Here is a 16,921-nt window from a genome sequence, read left to right on the forward strand (position 1 = left end):
TTGTAGCACCTTTATTTTTACGAGTGTACAACTCTTTACAGAAGTAAATGTGATTGCTACTGGTTTAACAGTGGGTGGAGATGTCTAAGTGTAGATGTTCCCACCCATCTACACCTCTGGTGCACTCATAGTGACTCGCAGGGTCTTGTGCCGATAAGAGCTGAGACAAAAGCGGGAGCTTTTTGTGATTTCTTTTAGCGTGTCCTCTGAAGTAGGGCGCAGACCATGACATAGAAGAGCCTGAAACAGCCCAGACTGGAACACAAGCAAGGCTTCACAGGACACATGAGGAGTTTAATTTTCCCAGCTTTAGTTGCCTGCTGCAGTGCAGTAATACACTGGACACTTTTTGTTTGGCGCTAAAAGCTCATGCCTGAAGTCCAGGTGTTACTGGTCTTCTTCAACAAAACCTAAACTCAGAGAAACTCAAAGGATGGAGAAGGTCAGAGAAGCCCAGGATTTTTATGGAGTAAACTGGATCCTTATTTGCAGCATCTTATTCACATTCTCCATTCCACCAAAAATGACCAGACACCTGAATGTAACTGGTACATTTAAGGTGGAATGTAATAATGGGGCAAGTGTGACGGGTGCTACTGCAGACACCACATCCTGTCTATTAGGAGATCAGTAGAAATAAGAGGAAATTGTTCTTTTGTTATGATGTTTTGGAGTTGAAGCGGATTTTTTGGCTTCTTGTTAACGCTGATGAATAAAAAAACATTTTGTTGACATGATTAACCTTATACACACACTCACAGAAACGTATTTATGTTATGATATGTATATGCTCTCAATATTGTCCTGCCGAAGCGCTATTGTCTTTATCTTTCTCTGATAGGCATTTATGATCTATTAAAATATCTAAATCTGTTTTTCTGATCAGAAGACTTCAGTGTCTAGTCTCTCGGGCTGTGTGAAGAATCTGCAGCTTAACGGACGCCGGATCTCCTCGACTGCAGAGGTTTCCCGCAGTTTTGGAGTCACGCCTTGTTTAGAGGGTCCTGTTGAGCCTGGGGCCTATTTCTCTGAGGAGGGGGGCTATGTGGTGCTGGGTAATTGTACTGTTTATAAATATATTTATATAAACTAAACCTAACCCTAACATTAATGAAAACCTAAACCTAACCCTAACATTAATAAAACCTAAACCTAACTTTACCCCAGCAATGACACTGAACTTCCATTTTGAAGGCTGTTTTTAGTTTTTCCTTTAAAAGCTGAGTTTGTGCTGATGTCTAATGGTAATGTTGCTAATAGTGAATGGAAACAAATATCCACCAGTTAGCTTAATAAAAAAGGTGACATGCTAACTGGTAGCTGCTAGCTTGCTTTCATATTGTGGTAAAGCTGTTCCTGTAAAATATCCTGTTGTAATCATTTATCTGTATTCTGTCTGTCTGCAGATGACTCCTTCAGCCTAGGGGTGAAGTTTGAGGTGGTGGTGGAGGTGCGCCCTCGTGTGGCCTCAGGTGTTCTACTGCATGTCTTCTCCTCACCAGATGAGTACTTGACCGTCTACCTCCACCAGGGCCAGGTAACAGTAAACACAGCATTACTATATCATGCACAATAAACACATTGTCTACTTTAAACATCTACCTTGTGCCTTCATCCACTGGTCACTTTATTAGAAACACCTACCTTGTGCCTTCATCCACTGGTCACTTTATTAGAAACACCTACCTTGTGCTTCCACTCATTGGCCACTTTATTAGAAACACCTATCTTGTGCTTCCACTCACTGGCCACTTTATTAGAAACACCTAACTTGTGCTTCCACTCACTGGCCACTTTATTAGAAACACCTATCTTGTGCTTACACTCACTGGTCACTTTATTAGAAACACCTACCTTGTGCTTACACTCACTGGCCACTTTATTAGAAACACCTACCTTGTGCTTACACTCACTGGTCACTTTATTAGAAACACCTACCTTGTGCTTACACTCACTGGCCACTTTATTAGAAACACATACCTTGTGCTTCCACTCACTGACCACTTTGTTAGAAACACCTACCTTGTGCTTCCACTCACTGACCACTTTATTACTCCACAAATTTCTGGAGCAGCTTTGTGGACAGAAGCTGACCACCGATGAAGGGCTAGAGGACAGATAAGACTCAAAAGAGTCTGTGCATCCAAAGAGGAGAATTAATGCTCAGACCATAATTTCACCCTGACTGTAATGGTCTACTCTTGGTTTTAGGTGACAGTTCAGGTGAACAGTGGAGTCGGGGTGTTCTCCACAGAGGTTTTACCCAGGGGGGCAGTCTGTGACGGAAACTGGCACAGAGTCACAGGTAAGACGTCAAGAGGTCACACAGCAGCTCTGGCACATTCACACTGGCAAAATAATAGTGATTGTAATTTACCTGATTCAGATTTATATGAGGATGCTACATTAATCATCTGTTTGTAGAAAAATCTGTAAAGAAAGAACACACAGATGAGCCAAAACCTTAATGACCACCTTGTAGAGGGAGCTCCAAGATGAACTAGCAGATTCTTAAAACCCTGTTGTAAAGTGGTGCTGCCACGGATTGGACTCAAACCAGGCCACCTTCTTCCATCATTCCAAGGTCCAGTTCCAACGCTTGCGTGTCCTTTGTAGGTGCTGGTGCACAGGGGTCAGCATAGGCACTCTGATTGGTCTGCACGCAGCCCCATATGCAGCAGGGGTTGCTGCACTATATGTTGGGACACACTTCTCTCATACTCATCATTAAACACTTCTGAGACTTGTACCACAGTGGCTCTTCTGTTGGTTCGACGCAGCCGGGATATCGCCCTAGCGCATTCAAGTCTTCACTCTGCCCACGTCAACAATGAGAACCAACCATTACAGTCCCACTGAGACTTACCTCCTAGACTTTCACGTGCGCCTCTGTTACGACATAATCGTCGTTGTTCACGCCTTCTGGGAGTGGTCAGAATGTTTTGGCTGATCCGTGTGTTTGTGTATTGAGCACTTTCCACATGCAGTAGAGGTTCTGTGGATTCGCTCTCTCTGTGTGTTGTGATGTATACACTCTGTGTGTGTCTGCAGTGATCAGAGACTCTAACGTAGTGCAGTTGAATGTGGACTCTGAAGTGACCCATGTGGTGGGACCCGTTAGCCCCAACACCCCAAACACGGAGTCCCTCAGAGCACCTGTCTTCATCGGAGGAGCTCCAGGTTAGTAAACACAAACACTTTGAGTGACAGTTCAGCCCAAAACTGATTCCCTTCCATCCCCTCCACCCCGGTCTTTTTAAATAACTTGCAACTTGCAACTTGACTTGTCTGACTCCTGTATCTAACATTCTTTTCCCAGTATACCTACAATATTTATCTTTCTGACAGCCTTATTTATTTATTTATATATTTATTGATATATTTAAACAGGTTTATTTTTATCTTAATTTTTCATCTTCATTTGTGTATTTTTTTTGTATTGCTGTTGGTGTTATTTCATATCCTAATTGGTAAAGCTTAAAATAAAATATAAAAACTAGAATTATTTTTAAACCCATTTTAATTATAATATAAATGCAATGAATGAATAATTACACTTATATTTATATGTATTCTATTTTTAGAACAACATATGATTCTTTACATTTTATATACAATTATTATTATTAAATAATACATAATAAAAATAATACCAATGCGATGTTGTGGTGAATCTAACTGGTGTAATAAACAGTGATAGTGACTGATTGTGTGAGCTTAGAGTAGCTCTGAATTTACAACTATTTAAACCTTTAATGTTGAAGAATAATTCTAAATTCTAATACTCCTCTGCAGATTCTCTGCTTCCTGCGGGCATTAGCAGTAGACGGGGCTTCGCAGGCTGCATGAGGAACCTGTCTGTGGGTGAATCTGCAGTCGACCTCAGCAAAGCAGCACTGGTCAGTGGAGCAGTGAGCCTTGGCAGCTGCCCCGCTGCCTGAACCCCTGCCTCCACTGTGTCTTCAGTAAACAGCACACAAGAAGTTACATAATTTCCTTGTCTCCTCGTCCCTCATTCAACGTCCCTGCACTTTTTAAAATTACACAACTCTGGCTGTGTCCCAAATCGCATCATCTTACTGCAAACAGTGAATCAGAATCTGGTGCCCAAAGGTAAACGGGAAGTACCCAGTGTGTCAGGATCAGGGCTGTTTATTAATACTGTGATCATTTACACCCTGATACTCTTCTCTAAATGAGTGTGAGGGGTGCGGCCAGCACTTTTAGGAAACTAAATATCGGCATAGATCATAAACAAGAGGCTTAGACCAGTTATGAAGAGCCTGTAAACAATAGTGTAACGTAAGAAGTTACAGTAAGAAGAAGCAGGTTGGATCGCAGCCCATTATGACATCACAGACTATCCTTATGAAAGGCTTATTCATGGTTAAAATGTGTTTATTTATATCATAAATATAGACCGTAGAAATCATTAGTAAGCAGTTATGACACATGAATGAAAAAGGCAGCAGAGAGCCCACATTCCTCCATACTGTTAAAGCTCAGATGCTGCTGGCTTCTGATCTTGTAACCTATGTTGTAACACGTACTCCAACGTGTTCCACCACTGCTGGTACTGGTGATGTTTTTGGTGTTTGCAGGTTTTGGACGCAGCTGTTTATATATCATAACTAATACTGTGCACTTCTTAACCCTGTCAAGCCTGTGTTAAATGTTCAGTGCTGACCGCAGATCTGTGTTGATTGAATTTAAGGTCACTGGGGTCACTGGTTCCTCCTTAAATTAAGACATGTTTGGGGGATGATTGATTTGCTCCAAAAATCTCCTTGCAGACAGTGATCAATCATTAAGGTCCAACTGAAAGAGTGAAGATTGTGAACCTGTGTGTTGAGACAGTGAACGGCTGTGTCACAGTTCTGTTGGTTGTGCCTCACGCCTTCTTATTAAACATTTATTAAAACCTGTCCTTTTTTTACTGAAGTGTCCCTCCTTCCCAATAAATGTACCTGTTTTAAACAGCTGCTCGGAGTGTTGCCGTGTGTTTAACTTCTGCTCCAAAGATACAACCACATTTCACTGAGAATCGGTGACATTTTTATTTAATTAAATTAAATTAATAAATAAATATATTTATACTGATGTCATTGCTGTCAGATCAGTTACTTCTCAACTTTCAATCTGCCCAGTACATCAGGTACCTATAGCACACCGACAGACTACCTAGGTACAGTATTTTTTTACACCCCTGCTGGTGATGGAAAGAAAAAAAACTGGCCAACAGAAACAATACTGGTAGCAAAGAATGAAAATATTGGATCTTATTGTTTAATAAGGCAGAATTTAGTTTAATACAATCTAAACAAAAAAATAAAAATTAATAAAGTGCATTTCTTTGACTTATAACAATAGTGGAACCATACTTCTATATAGAACAAGCTACAAATGAGAACCATTTAATCAGACAACTAAGATCATCTAAGCATCCAAACAGGTTCGTGGTTCTGTTTAGGACTTTTACTAAAAATAACTTCTTTATGAATGTAAGATTGAGTCAGTTTAATGACTCTGTAAAATGCCCCTCTGCAGGTGCCCCTTGCCAGTGTAAACGGCAGCTTCCTACATGCGCTGCAGCAGCATTAATAGTCACGTGATCTGCCTCATTGCGTCATCAGCGCGCGGCAGGCTGGTTTGAATGGTACCGGCGCGCATTAGCAGCTAAAAGCGTCTATTATAGCGGGGATCATTCATTAGTCATTAAACTTGGACTTTTCTCTTAAAATCGCGCTGATAGACTTTAATCCTGCGCGGCTGGAATGACTCAGTCGGTTGTTGTTCAAGGTAAGCGAGTTCAGCAGACTGTTAGCTAGCTAGCTAGCCTGGTCACACAGCTTCACGTTCGGCTCCAGTTGTTAAGAATGGTAGCGCTAGCTAATGTAACGTAGCTTTCACTCCTGATTAGTGTGTTAGTTTAATAACCAGTGTCTCCGGGAATCCCGCGCTGTTGTCTGGTGGAAATTAGCTAGCTAGCTAGTTAGCACGGCCGTTTGAAACTTTAGTGAAGCTCTGTCGGTTACCATAGCAACAGTGTAACAGCGCTATCAGCAGGGCTGCACTAACTCGAGCTGAAGGGTTTCAGCGTCTGTTGAGTTTGAGTTTTAGTCTTCGTCCTTTTGTTAAGAGTTTCTTTGCTTCCACTTGTTGCTTTTTCTTGCTGACCGCTGCGCTTATCATAGCAAAAGACAAAGAGCCTCGCCTGAAGACTGGATTTAAGGAATTTAGATGATGACTAAAGTGTATTAAACTGAACAGCAGCAGCAGCTGTGCTGTGTTGTCAGTTGAAATGTAAACACTTGTTGTCTGTCGGACTGCACGGTGACCAGTCGTCTTGGGTTGATGTCAGTCAGACAGCGTGGTAACCAGTTGTATTGTCTTGTCAATCTAACAGTAACAAGCTGTGTAGCATTGCCAGTCCAACAAGGTGGTAAGGTGCGGTGCTGTGTTGTCAGTCAGTCAGTGTTGTAAATAGCTGTGTGGTGTTGTCAGTCAGTCAGTGTTGTAAATAGCTGCGTGGTGTTGTCAGTCAGTCAGTGTTGTAAATAGCTGTCTGGTGTTGTCAGTCAGACAGTGTTGTAAATAGCTGTTTGGTGTTGTCAGTCAGACAGTGTTGTAAATAGCTGTGTGGTGTTGTCAGTCTGACAGTGTTGTAAATAGCTGTGTGGTGTTGTCAGTCAGTCAGTGTTGTAAATAGCTGTGTGGTGTTGTCAGTCAGTCAGTGTTGTAAATAGCTGTCTGGTGTTGTCAGTCAGACAGTGTTGTAAATAGCTGTGTGGTGTTGTCAGTCAGACAGTGTTGTAAATAGCTGCGTGGTGTTGTCAGTCAGTCAGTGTTGTAAATAGCTGTGTGGTGTTGTCAGTCAGTCAGTGTTGTAAATAGCTGTCTGGTGTTGTCAGTCAGACAGTGTTGTAAATAGCTGTTTGGTGTTGTCAGTCAGACAGTGTTGTAAATAGCTGTGTGGTGTTGTCAGTCTGACAGTGTTGTAAATAGCTGTGTGGTGTTGTCAGTCAGACAGTGTTGTAAATAGCTGTGTGGTGTTGTCAGTCAGTCAGTGTTGTAAATAGCTGTCTGGTGTTGTCAGTCAGACAGTGTTGTAAATAGCTGTGTGGTGTTGTCAGTCAGACAGTGTTGTAAATAGCTGCGTGGTGTTGTTAGTTAGACAGTGTTGTAAATAGCTGTGTGGTGTTGTCAGTCAGACAGTGTTGTAAATAGCTGCGTGGTGTTGTCAGTCAGACAGTGTTGTAAATAGCTGCGTGGCGTTGTCAGTCTGACAGTGTTGTAAATAGCTGCGTGGTGTTGTCAGTCAGACAGTGTTGTAAATAGCTGTGTGGTGTTGTCAGTCAGACAGTGTTGTAAATAGCTGTGTGGTGTTGTCAGTCAGACAGTGTTGTAAATAGCTGCGTGGTGTTGTTAGTTAGACAGTGTTGTAAATAGCTGTGTGGTGTTGTCAGTCAGACAGTGTTGTAAATAGCTGTGTGGTGTTGTCAGTCAGACAGTGTTGTAAATAGCTGCGTGGTGTTGTCAGTCAGACAGTGTTGTAAATAGCTGCGTGGCGTTGTCAGTCTGACAGTGTTGTAAATAGCTGCGTGGTGTTGTCAGTCAGACAGTGTTGTAAATAGCTGTGTGGTGTTGTCAGTCAGACAGTGTTGTAAATAGCTGCGTGGTGTTGTTAGTTAGACAGTGTTGTAAATAGCTGTGTGGTGTTGTCAGTCAGACAGTGTTGTAAATAGCTGTGTGGTGTTGTCAGTCAGACAGTGTTGTAAATAGCTGCGTGGTGTTGTCAGTCAGACAGTGTTGTAAATAGCTGCGTGGTGTTGTCAGTCAGACAGTGTTGTAAATAGCTGTGTGGTGTTGTCAGTCAGTCAGTGTTGTAAATAGCTGTCTGGTGTTGTCAGTCAGACAGTGTTGTATATAGCTGCGTGGCGTTGTCAGTCTGACAGTGTTGTAAATAGCTGCGTGGCGTTGTCAGTCTGACAGTGTTGTAAATAGCTGCGTGGCGTTGTCAGTCAGACAGTGTTGTAAATAGCTGCGTGGCGTTGTCAGTCAGACAGTGTCGTAAATAGCTGCGTGGCGTTGTCAGTCTGACAGTGTTGTAAATAGCTGCGTGGTGTTGTCAGTCTGACAGTGTTGTAAATAGCTGCGTGGTGTTGTCAGTCTGACAGTGTTGTAAATAGCTGCGTGGTGTTGTCAGTCTGACAGTGTTGTAAATAGCTGCGTGGTGTTGTCAGTCTGTCAGTGTTGTAAATAGCTGCGTGGTGTTGTCAGTCTGTCAGTGTTGTAAATAGCTGCGTGGTGTTGTCAGTCTGACAGTGTTGTAAATAGCTGCGTGGTGTTGTCAGTCTGACAGTGTTGTAAATAGCTGCGTGGTGTTGTCAGTCAGTCAGTGTTGTAAATAGCTGCGTGGTGTTGTCAGTCTGTCAGTGTTGTAAATAGCTGCGTGGTGTTGTCAGTCTGTCAGTGTTGTAAATAGCTGCGTGGTGTTGTCAGTCTGACAGTGTTGTAAATAGCTGCGTGGTGTTGTCAGTCAGACAGTGTTGTAAATAGCTGCGTGGTGTTGTCAGTCTGACAGTGTTGTAAATAGCTGCGTGGTGTTGTCAGTCAGACAGTGTTGTAAATAGCTGTGTGGTGTTGTTAGTTAGACAGTGAGGTAGCTAGCTGTGAAGTAATCAGCGAAATTGTAATGTCATTCACACAAGTTCTGTAACTGGCTGCCTTGTGTAGTGTTATCAGTCAGACATTGTGGTAACTAGCTGTGTTGTGTTGATAGTTGGACTGTAACCACATGTGTTGTCAGTCAGACAGTGTTGTAAATAGCTGCGTGGCGTTGTCAGCCAGACAGTGTTGTAAATAGCTGCGTGGCGTTGTCAGTCTGACAGTGTTGTAAATAGCTGTGTGGCGTTGTCAGTCTGACAGTGTTGTAAATAGCTGTGTGGTGTTGTTAGTTAGACAGTGTTATAATTAGCTGTGTGGTGTTGTTAGTTAGACAGTGTTGTAAATAGCTGTGTTGTGTTGTTAGTTAGACAGTGAGGTAGCTAGCTGTGAAGTAATCAGCGAAATTGTGATGTCATTCACACAAGTTCTGTAACTGGCTGCCTTGTGTGGTGTTGTCAGTCAGACATTGTGGTAACTAGCTGTGTTGTGTTGTGTTGATAGTTGGACTGTAACCACATGTGTTGTCAGTCAGACAGTGCAGTAACTAGCTGTGTTGTGTTGTGGTCAGTGTGAGAAACAGGCATTTTTGTCAGGTGAACAGTGCGGTGACTAGTTGTGTTGTTGTCAGGTGAACAGTGCGGTGACTATCGGTGTGTTGTCAGCTGAACAGTGCGGTGACTAGTTGTGTGTTGTCAGCTGAACAGTGCGGTGACTAGTTGTGTGTTGTTGTCAGGTGAACTGTGTGGTGACTAGTTGTGTGTTGTTGTCAGGTGAACTGTGCGGTGACTAGTTGTGTGTTGTTGTCAGCTGAACAGTGCGGTGACTAGTTGTGTGTTGTTGTCAGGTGAACTGTGTGGTGACTAGTTGTGTGTTGTTGTCAGGTGAACTGTGCGGTGACTAGTTGTGTTGTTGTCAGCTGAACAGTAAGGTAAACAGCATTTTTTGTTGTCAGTTTAGCGGTGCAGTAATGAGCTGTGCTGTGTTGTTGGTCGGACAGTGTGACAACCAGCTGTGTTGACTATCAAATCGTGTGATGACTCGTGGTGTGTTGTTGGTAGTCGGAGTCAGTAAGGTAAACGGTGGAGTTGTGCTGGTATTTAGACCAGATGTGGTGGTGTTGTCAGCTGGACAGTGTACAAATCAAGCCAGGCAGTCAGTGCAGTAATTAGGTATGTTGTGATGCCAGTGAGTGCAGTAACCATCTGTGCTGTGTTGTTGTCAGTTGGACAGTGCGGTAACCAGGTAGGCTGCAGGTTCTGGGACCTGGCGCTGAGAGAGCATTCGCATGTCAACAAGGTAAGACACACCCTCGCACACACTACACTACACTCATTTCCTGTTCCTGTCTCATAGCAACATAATACAGTCAGAGTTTTGGGAAAACCCTGGAAAAGACCCAGAAACTTAAAAAAAAAAGTAACTATATTGTAGCACATGACAACAGCTATAAAAAAAAAGTATGATAAAAGTATGAAAAAAAATTAAGCATATTACTTAAAATTAAACAGTATCTTACAGTATCTGTCTCAAAGTTGGAGGTGGTTGCCAAGCAGTGTAACAGCCAGTGCTTATTTCATGACCACACAGGGATTTTAACAAATTAATAGCTTTAATACATAATAAATGTATACTGGGTATTTCTAGAACTCTTTTATTCACAGTAAAATGTTGTTTATACTCCACAGAAAGGAATTTATGACGAGGCGCTGAGCAGCTTCTTTCAGAATGTAGATCCAAGGTAAAACAAAGCATTTTATTTTTTACAAATGAGTGCATACTTTATTACATATTATTATAATGAATTCTAACTGATTTATCATTCCATAACAGTGGAATCAGTGCCTTCATATTTATAAACTGTATTACTGAAGTGAGAAGCTGAGCGCTGTGTTTCTGTAGGAGGAGTGATGGAGGAGGTGGAGGAGCTCCGGGCAGCAGGATCTCTGGGCTAAGGGCTCGGGTAAATGCTTCTATTTTCCCTGCAACCATGGAGTCTGTAGACTTTTCACAAAGGAAGGGGTACCTCGATTGAGAACCATAACACGTACACATACACTGTGTGTTCTAGAAAGCTGCTATATATATATATATATAGATAGATAGATAGATAGATAGATAGATAAAGGCCACTAAATAGGAGCACATAGTGGGTGTTTCTGATACAGTGACCAGTGTGAGAAAGCACATTTGTAATAAAGGATGCACTGAGTGAAAACACAAGGTCTCACTTCCTCTGTCCCTGTTCTGTAGGCGGTGTTGGTGGATATGGAAGAAGGCGTTCTCAGTGAGGTCCTGCAGGGCCCCCTGCGGCAGCTTTTCAGCTCCACTCAGCTTATTAGTGATGTGTCTGGCTCTGGAAACAACTGGTAAGGAGCACCCCCTGCAGGGCAGATGGTAATTAAGATGAATTGATGATGTCGTAATATATATGTGTGTCTGTGTCAGGGCAGTGGGCCACCACTCCTATGGCAGTGTGTATCGTGAGCAGATAGTGGAACAGGTGCGCAGGGCAGCAGAACAATGCGACTGCCTCCAGTGCTTCTTCATCATACACTCTATGGGTGGAGGTGAGTGTGCAGTAAAGCAGTAGTTCAGATGAAAAGCCCCCGTGTTACCTAAACTGTAGGGAGTTAAGGGGGTTCAACTTTGCTTTCATCTCAGTAAAGCTGAAGTCTGAAGTTTTTTTTATTTAATTTTTTTATTCCACTTTAAATAGTCCAGCACTTAGATTTGCTGATTCCTTCTTATTTGCCAGCTTGTTGTTGGAATTTGCTGTTCCACCTTAACATATGCAGTAGTTATTTTCAGTGGGTAAGGGTGAGGTGCCATAATTTATGCTGATATGCTATGTATGTTTGTTTGTCTTTGTGTGTAGGAACCGGTTCAGGTTTGGGGACACGTGTGTTAAAGCTGCTGGAGGACGAATTCCCAGAGGTCTGCCGTCTCGTCACTGCAGTCTATCCATCTGCTGAAGATGATGTCATCACATCCCCCTATAACAGTGTCCTAGCCATGAGGGAGCTAACGGAACACGCAGACTGCGTTCTACCCATAGAGAACCAGGTGTGTGTATGTTTCTGTGTATTAGGTACCTTCTTCCTTTCCTTCTACAGATAGCTGTAATTGAGAGGTTGCTTTGTCTAGTTCTATAATGGACTGCCTTGGGACTTCTTTTCTTAAGTCTGAACTTACACTGAACACTGAATACTGTGGAAGACGGGACACCACAGATACACTGGATACCACAGCAACCTGGTGAAAGTGATACAATGTTAATGGGGCTGTTAGGGTCAGTGAAAGCAGTAGATCTGCTCTACTGCTGTGGAGCGAGCTGAGTCTAGTAAGGGAAAGTGAAGCATTTTACTATTTAATCACTTACTCACTATTTTTACAGTATTTTGGTTAAATATCCCTCAGGATTGGTTCAAAATCCTGTTATATCAGTGCAGTGCTAACAGTGTTATCCACCTGTAAGTACAATTATTCAATTATATTTAGAATTGATCTGCTGTTTTTAACAGTTTTTAAAGTTTGTAAAAATTATTACTGGTGTTTTGGTTGTTTTGTCTCCCAACTGCAGTCTCTGATGGACATTGTGAGTAAAATTCAGCACATGGCTCACACTGGAAAACCAGGGAGTGTGATAAAGAAGGACAGTACCATCATCTCCGGGCAGGGGGGCGTGTCCAAGACCGAGAAACCCTTTGATGCCATGAACAACATTGTGGCCAACCTTCTGCTCAACATTACCAGGTAGCTAACATGTAAGCTTATACCTCACCAATTAGCACTGGGACTACAGGGAAAATGTAGCTAACATGTAATGGAAGCTTATACCCAGTTAGCACTAGAGCTACAAGATACTCCTCAAAGCATGTGGAGCTGTTAATGAATCTCTAATAATGAATACAGTGTTTGTTTGTTTTGAATGTTTGTTATTGGGTTGCAGCTCTGCACGGTTTGAAGGTTCTCTCAACATGGACCTGAACGAGATCGCGATGAATCTCGTACCATTTCCACGGTTACACTACCTGGTGTCCAGCCTTACTCCCCTGTATACACTGGCAGATGTTAATATACCCACTCGCAGGTACTCAACTTTTTTTGCCATACTGAGAACTAAAACAAATACGTGTAGTGTTATTCAGTCATTTAATAATTGTGTCAATGGAAGGTCCCCACAAGTGTGTGTCTGTGTGTGTCTGTGTGTGTCTGTGTGTGTCTGTGTGTGTCTGTGTGTGTGTGTGTGTGTGTGTGTGTGTGTGTGTGTGTGTGTGTTTAGGCTGGATCAGATGTTCACTGATGCGTTCAGTAAGGATCACCAGCTAATGAGAGCTGACCCTAAACACAACCTGTATCTTGCCTGTGCTCTAATGCTGAGGGGCAACGTCCAGCTTTCTGACCTCCGCCGGAACATTGAGAGGTTACTGTCCTCTTCTCTTTTCCTTTAATCTCTTCTCTCGTAAGTCCCGGATATTCTGTAGGAACTCTCTCTCTCTCTGTGTCTCTCACTCAGACTGAGGCCGACTCTGTCGTTTGTTCAGTGGAACACTGAAGGATGGAAGACTGGTCTGTGTTCAGTTCCTCCGGTTGGTCACACACACTCTCTGCTGGCTCTGGCTAATAACACCTGTGTCAAGCCTTCCTTTATGGATCTCAGGGAGCGCTTCGTTCGACTTTACCGCAAAAAGGTACATGGCATGTAATGTAGGTAGATGTAGGTACAGTCGTATGCAAAGTTTGGACACCCCTGGCGAAATGAGAAATGAAATGTTGAAATATGTTAAATAAGCTTAAATATGATATTTTTCTGTACATTTTGCACACGGTTTGTATTTATTTACTGCCTTTGCAACAGATTAGAGTCACAGCTGAAAATGTGACATGAAATATGCCATTATTAACAGATTTTATGTTGAAATTCAGTACTTAAACAGCAACAGTGCAAAAGTGTGTCCCTGTAGAGAATGTGACCTATTTACACTTTGAAAATCAATAAATACGTGTAAACTGAGATGCCCAAAACATTTGCATAAGACTGTATGCAGTTATGGTCAGAAGTTTACATACACTCATCATGTACATTAGTGTCATGGCAATATTTAGCTATTAGTGATATATTTGAATCATTCTTTTTCTGGGACAGAATGAGTGAGAATGGAATTCTATCTTTAATAGAAATTGGTGTGCAAGTATTTAAATATCTCTTAGCATGTTGTACCTAGACTAGATACTTTTGGTAGTCATCAGCAAGCTTCTGGCAGAATTCGAATTGTATATGATCACTCTTTTTGGCAGAATGGGCAGAATTCATGGTGTTTCTAATAAAGTGGCCAGTGCATAGAAGCACAAGGTGTTTCTAATGCAGTTAGAGTCAGTTAGCCAGTGAGTAGGAGCTTGAGGTAGGTGTTTCTAATAAAATGCTGACAGTTCACTGAACCCTTAATAACAGCTTTTTTTGTGTGTTCTATAGGCTCACCTGCATCACTACCTAGGTGTGGACGGGATGGATGTGTCTGGTTTCAGTGAGGCTCTGAGCTCTCTCTCTGCTCTTATAGACGAGTACAGCCAGCTGGACTCTACCAAAACAGCTCCCACTCAGGAGCCCCCCCGACTGAACATCGCCTGCTAATGCCCAGGTCAAAACCGGCCCTCCACCTTGCAGTACTGGCTCAGAAATGCTAGAAGTAGGACTGCCAGAAAATGTATTTGATCAACCGAAACAAGAGCACAGACCGAATGTAGACTTCTTGCAGTTGCTACTGTGATCAGTTCTGCTCCATGCCTCAGTTTGTTTTTTATTAATAACATTCACACGTCATCTAGTGTCAGAAACCTAAACTAGCTGGTTAAGGACATATGCAGTATGAATGGGTACTATGAAAAGTTGGGTATACTTGTGTGTTTTTTTTTTTTTTTTTTTTTCATATCATATCTAAGATTTGTCTTTTGACTGTACAGACTGAACGTATGAACAGTAAATTACTGGTCCGTTATTTCATGCTGTGCATGTTAATATGAAGTTTGCAAGTAAGTAAATAAACAAGTAAAATCAGGTGTTTTTGAGAATTGACTTGTATATATGTTTTATATATGTATATATACGTATATATGTTTTAATGTTGTCTTTTGTGTAAACACTGATTCATCATACTACACTCTTTAAAACCTGTTTAAACAAAAAAGTTGAAGAAATGAAGAAATACAATTTGTAGAGTCACTCTATGGAGAGTCACTCTAAGTCTAGATTTTGTGTTTTATACAGTATAATAAAAAATGAATCTGTGTTTTCAATGGTTAAGCAGTTGGTAATGTATAAAAAAACATTAAAACCTTCATAGGTTTGAAAGTACTATTAGACAATTATTAGTTTTATGTATATTAGTTCTAGTAATATTAATATTCAGAATGAAGCTCTAATAGTATTAATATCCAGAATGAAGTTCATTAATATCCAGAATAAAGCTCTAATAACATTAATATCCAGAATGAAGTTCTAATAACATTAATATCCAGAATGAAGCTCTAATATCATTAATATCCAGAATGAAGTTCTAATATCATTAATATTCAGACTGAAACTCTAATGACATTATTATCCAGAATGAAGCTCTAATAACATTAAAATCCGGAATAAACATTTTAAAATGCAACCAGAATACATTTCAGATTCTGTTTGATGTATTCTATATTGTATGAGTTATCACTGTATATAAAAGAACAAAACTAAATAATTATTCATAAACAATTACTGAATTCATTTATTCAACACACTTAAATATTGAGAAGTTGTTTATTATTTCAGATGTGAATAAACAGCCTGTCTCAGCAGGACGTGGGTTTTAGACCCGTACTTACTGCACCATCTAGGTTAAATACAGACTTCAGTTATTACAACTATTCACATTTTAATAAACATACATAATAATAGACAGATAGGACTTAACCACACTAACTCGACACATCAGAAAACATTACATTTGTGAGCAAGAATCAGAAGGGTGTGTAATACAGACAGCGGCTCCTGTACAAGTTCTCTTTACAAATAAATAATCAGGTTCCACTTCCTTCTGCTTTAGGCTGAGGCAGTGTGGTGTGTGGTGTTGTGGATCTGCATGAAAGCAGTGGAGAACCGTAACTATTAGAGCTCAGCCTACAGCTCAGGTCACATGTGTCAAAACTCAATGAAGGAGGAAGAAGCCCACCTGTACGATAATACTAACTTCTGCTAGAACTACATATATGTTAGCGTTCTAGATTACACACAGCCATTCAATGCTTTATCTAAGTAACAGACATTAGCCTGTATTTGACCTCACCTGTTGCAGTGACCTCAGCTTAACAGTGTCTCTCTCAGTAAAGAGCTGACACAGAGCTGCTGACAGAACAGAGTGAGACCTACTCTATTAACAGACCGTCGCATCTGCTCACACTACAACTCACGTTCACAACCTATCTAGAACCTCCTGAACAGGTCCCACCCACTGTATATCAAAGCGTGAGGAGTTGACTAAATCATAATTATTCTTGTGGTTCCTCTAAAGGCCTGCAATTCGACCAGCAAAGTCCCAACCACTAGGAGAGCTTGTTGAGCTGTGTCTTCGCAGATATCACTGAGAAACCAATCCTGATTGGGCAGTTTTGGGTTTAGTGTTTTGCTCCCATGGAACAAGACTAGAGCTGTAATACTGCATAGTTTAAATATCATTCTACTGACTACAAAAGGACAGATATGTATTTTTTTTATTCACAGAATTCATTAGGATTTCCCTGAATGCCTAAAACACCCTGAGGTTTCCCCACCGCATGAGAGAGAGAGAGAGAGAGAGAGAGAGAGAATTGTGCATCAGGAAGGATTTCTAACATACTCGTTTCAGGATGTTTGAAAAAAGTGTGTGTTTGGGAACGTTGCCCTGAAAATATGCTCTCTGAGATCACACAGATTGTTGTGCGTGCACCCATGTTAACTGTATGAGGTTGTTAATGTTCTAGGTGTAAATAAGTGAACAGATTCTTTACAGGAAACAATTTGTTTCTGCATATTTTCCACAATCACACCATTTTTACTGGATATCACAGATTTAACAGAACACATATACATTCATGTCAAAAAAAGTTGGACACCCCCATTAAAACCCATGTGCTAACTTTTATTTTCACATGAACAGTGCATTCCTAATAATTACATTTAACAGATTAGTTTTAACCGACATTTCTTCAGTTTTATGTATTATGTATGTTATGAATTATGTAT

The 16,921-nt window shown here is 41.3% G+C and overlaps 2 protein-coding genes across 4 annotated transcripts in view; both read left to right on the plus strand.

The window, feature by feature from the left end:
- lama4 (laminin, alpha 4) overlaps positions 1-4,982 on the plus strand; it is a 40,262-nt gene extending 35,280 nt beyond the window's left edge. The window contains exons 36-40 of one of the 2 annotated variants that reach the window (XM_072676694.1): positions 887-1,055; positions 1,407-1,537; positions 2,212-2,305; positions 3,052-3,180; positions 3,796-4,982. In XM_072676694.1, coding sequence (XP_072532795.1) covers positions 887-1,055; positions 1,407-1,537; positions 2,212-2,305; positions 3,052-3,180; positions 3,796-3,941 — 669 coding nt within the window. In that variant the 3' untranslated portion in view covers positions 3,942-4,982. The remainder of the gene's footprint in view (positions 1-886; positions 1,056-1,406; positions 1,538-2,211; positions 2,306-3,051; positions 3,181-3,795) is intronic. The other variant, XM_072676695.1, reaches the window with a different exon arrangement.
- A 671-nt stretch (positions 4,983-5,653) lies between these two features.
- tube1 (tubulin, epsilon 1) lies at positions 5,654-14,714 on the plus strand. 2 transcript variants are annotated; one of them, XM_072694450.1, is made up of 12 exons: positions 5,654-5,799; positions 9,890-9,963; positions 10,353-10,405; positions 10,567-10,627; positions 10,918-11,033; positions 11,113-11,234; positions 11,543-11,730; positions 12,248-12,420; positions 12,617-12,757; positions 12,950-13,090; positions 13,184-13,358; positions 14,141-14,714. In XM_072694450.1, the coding sequence occupies exons 1-12, from the start codon at positions 5,775-5,777 to the stop codon at positions 14,297-14,299; spliced, it is 1,428 nt and encodes a 475-aa protein (XP_072550551.1). In that variant the 5' UTR covers positions 5,654-5,774; the 3' UTR covers positions 14,300-14,714. The 2 variants fall into 2 exon arrangements, with proteins under 2 accessions (XP_072550551.1, XP_072550543.1); XM_072694442.1 differs by lacking the exon at positions 5,654-5,799 and having other exon boundaries at positions 9,330-9,963.
- The last annotated feature ends 2,207 nt before the right edge of the window (positions 14,715-16,921 follow it).

Source organism: Salminus brasiliensis, chromosome 1 (genome assembly GCF_030463535.1).
Source record: "Salminus brasiliensis chromosome 1, fSalBra1.hap2, whole genome shotgun sequence".
NCBI classification, from domain to species: Eukaryota; Metazoa; Chordata; class Actinopteri; order Characiformes; family Bryconidae; genus Salminus; species Salminus brasiliensis.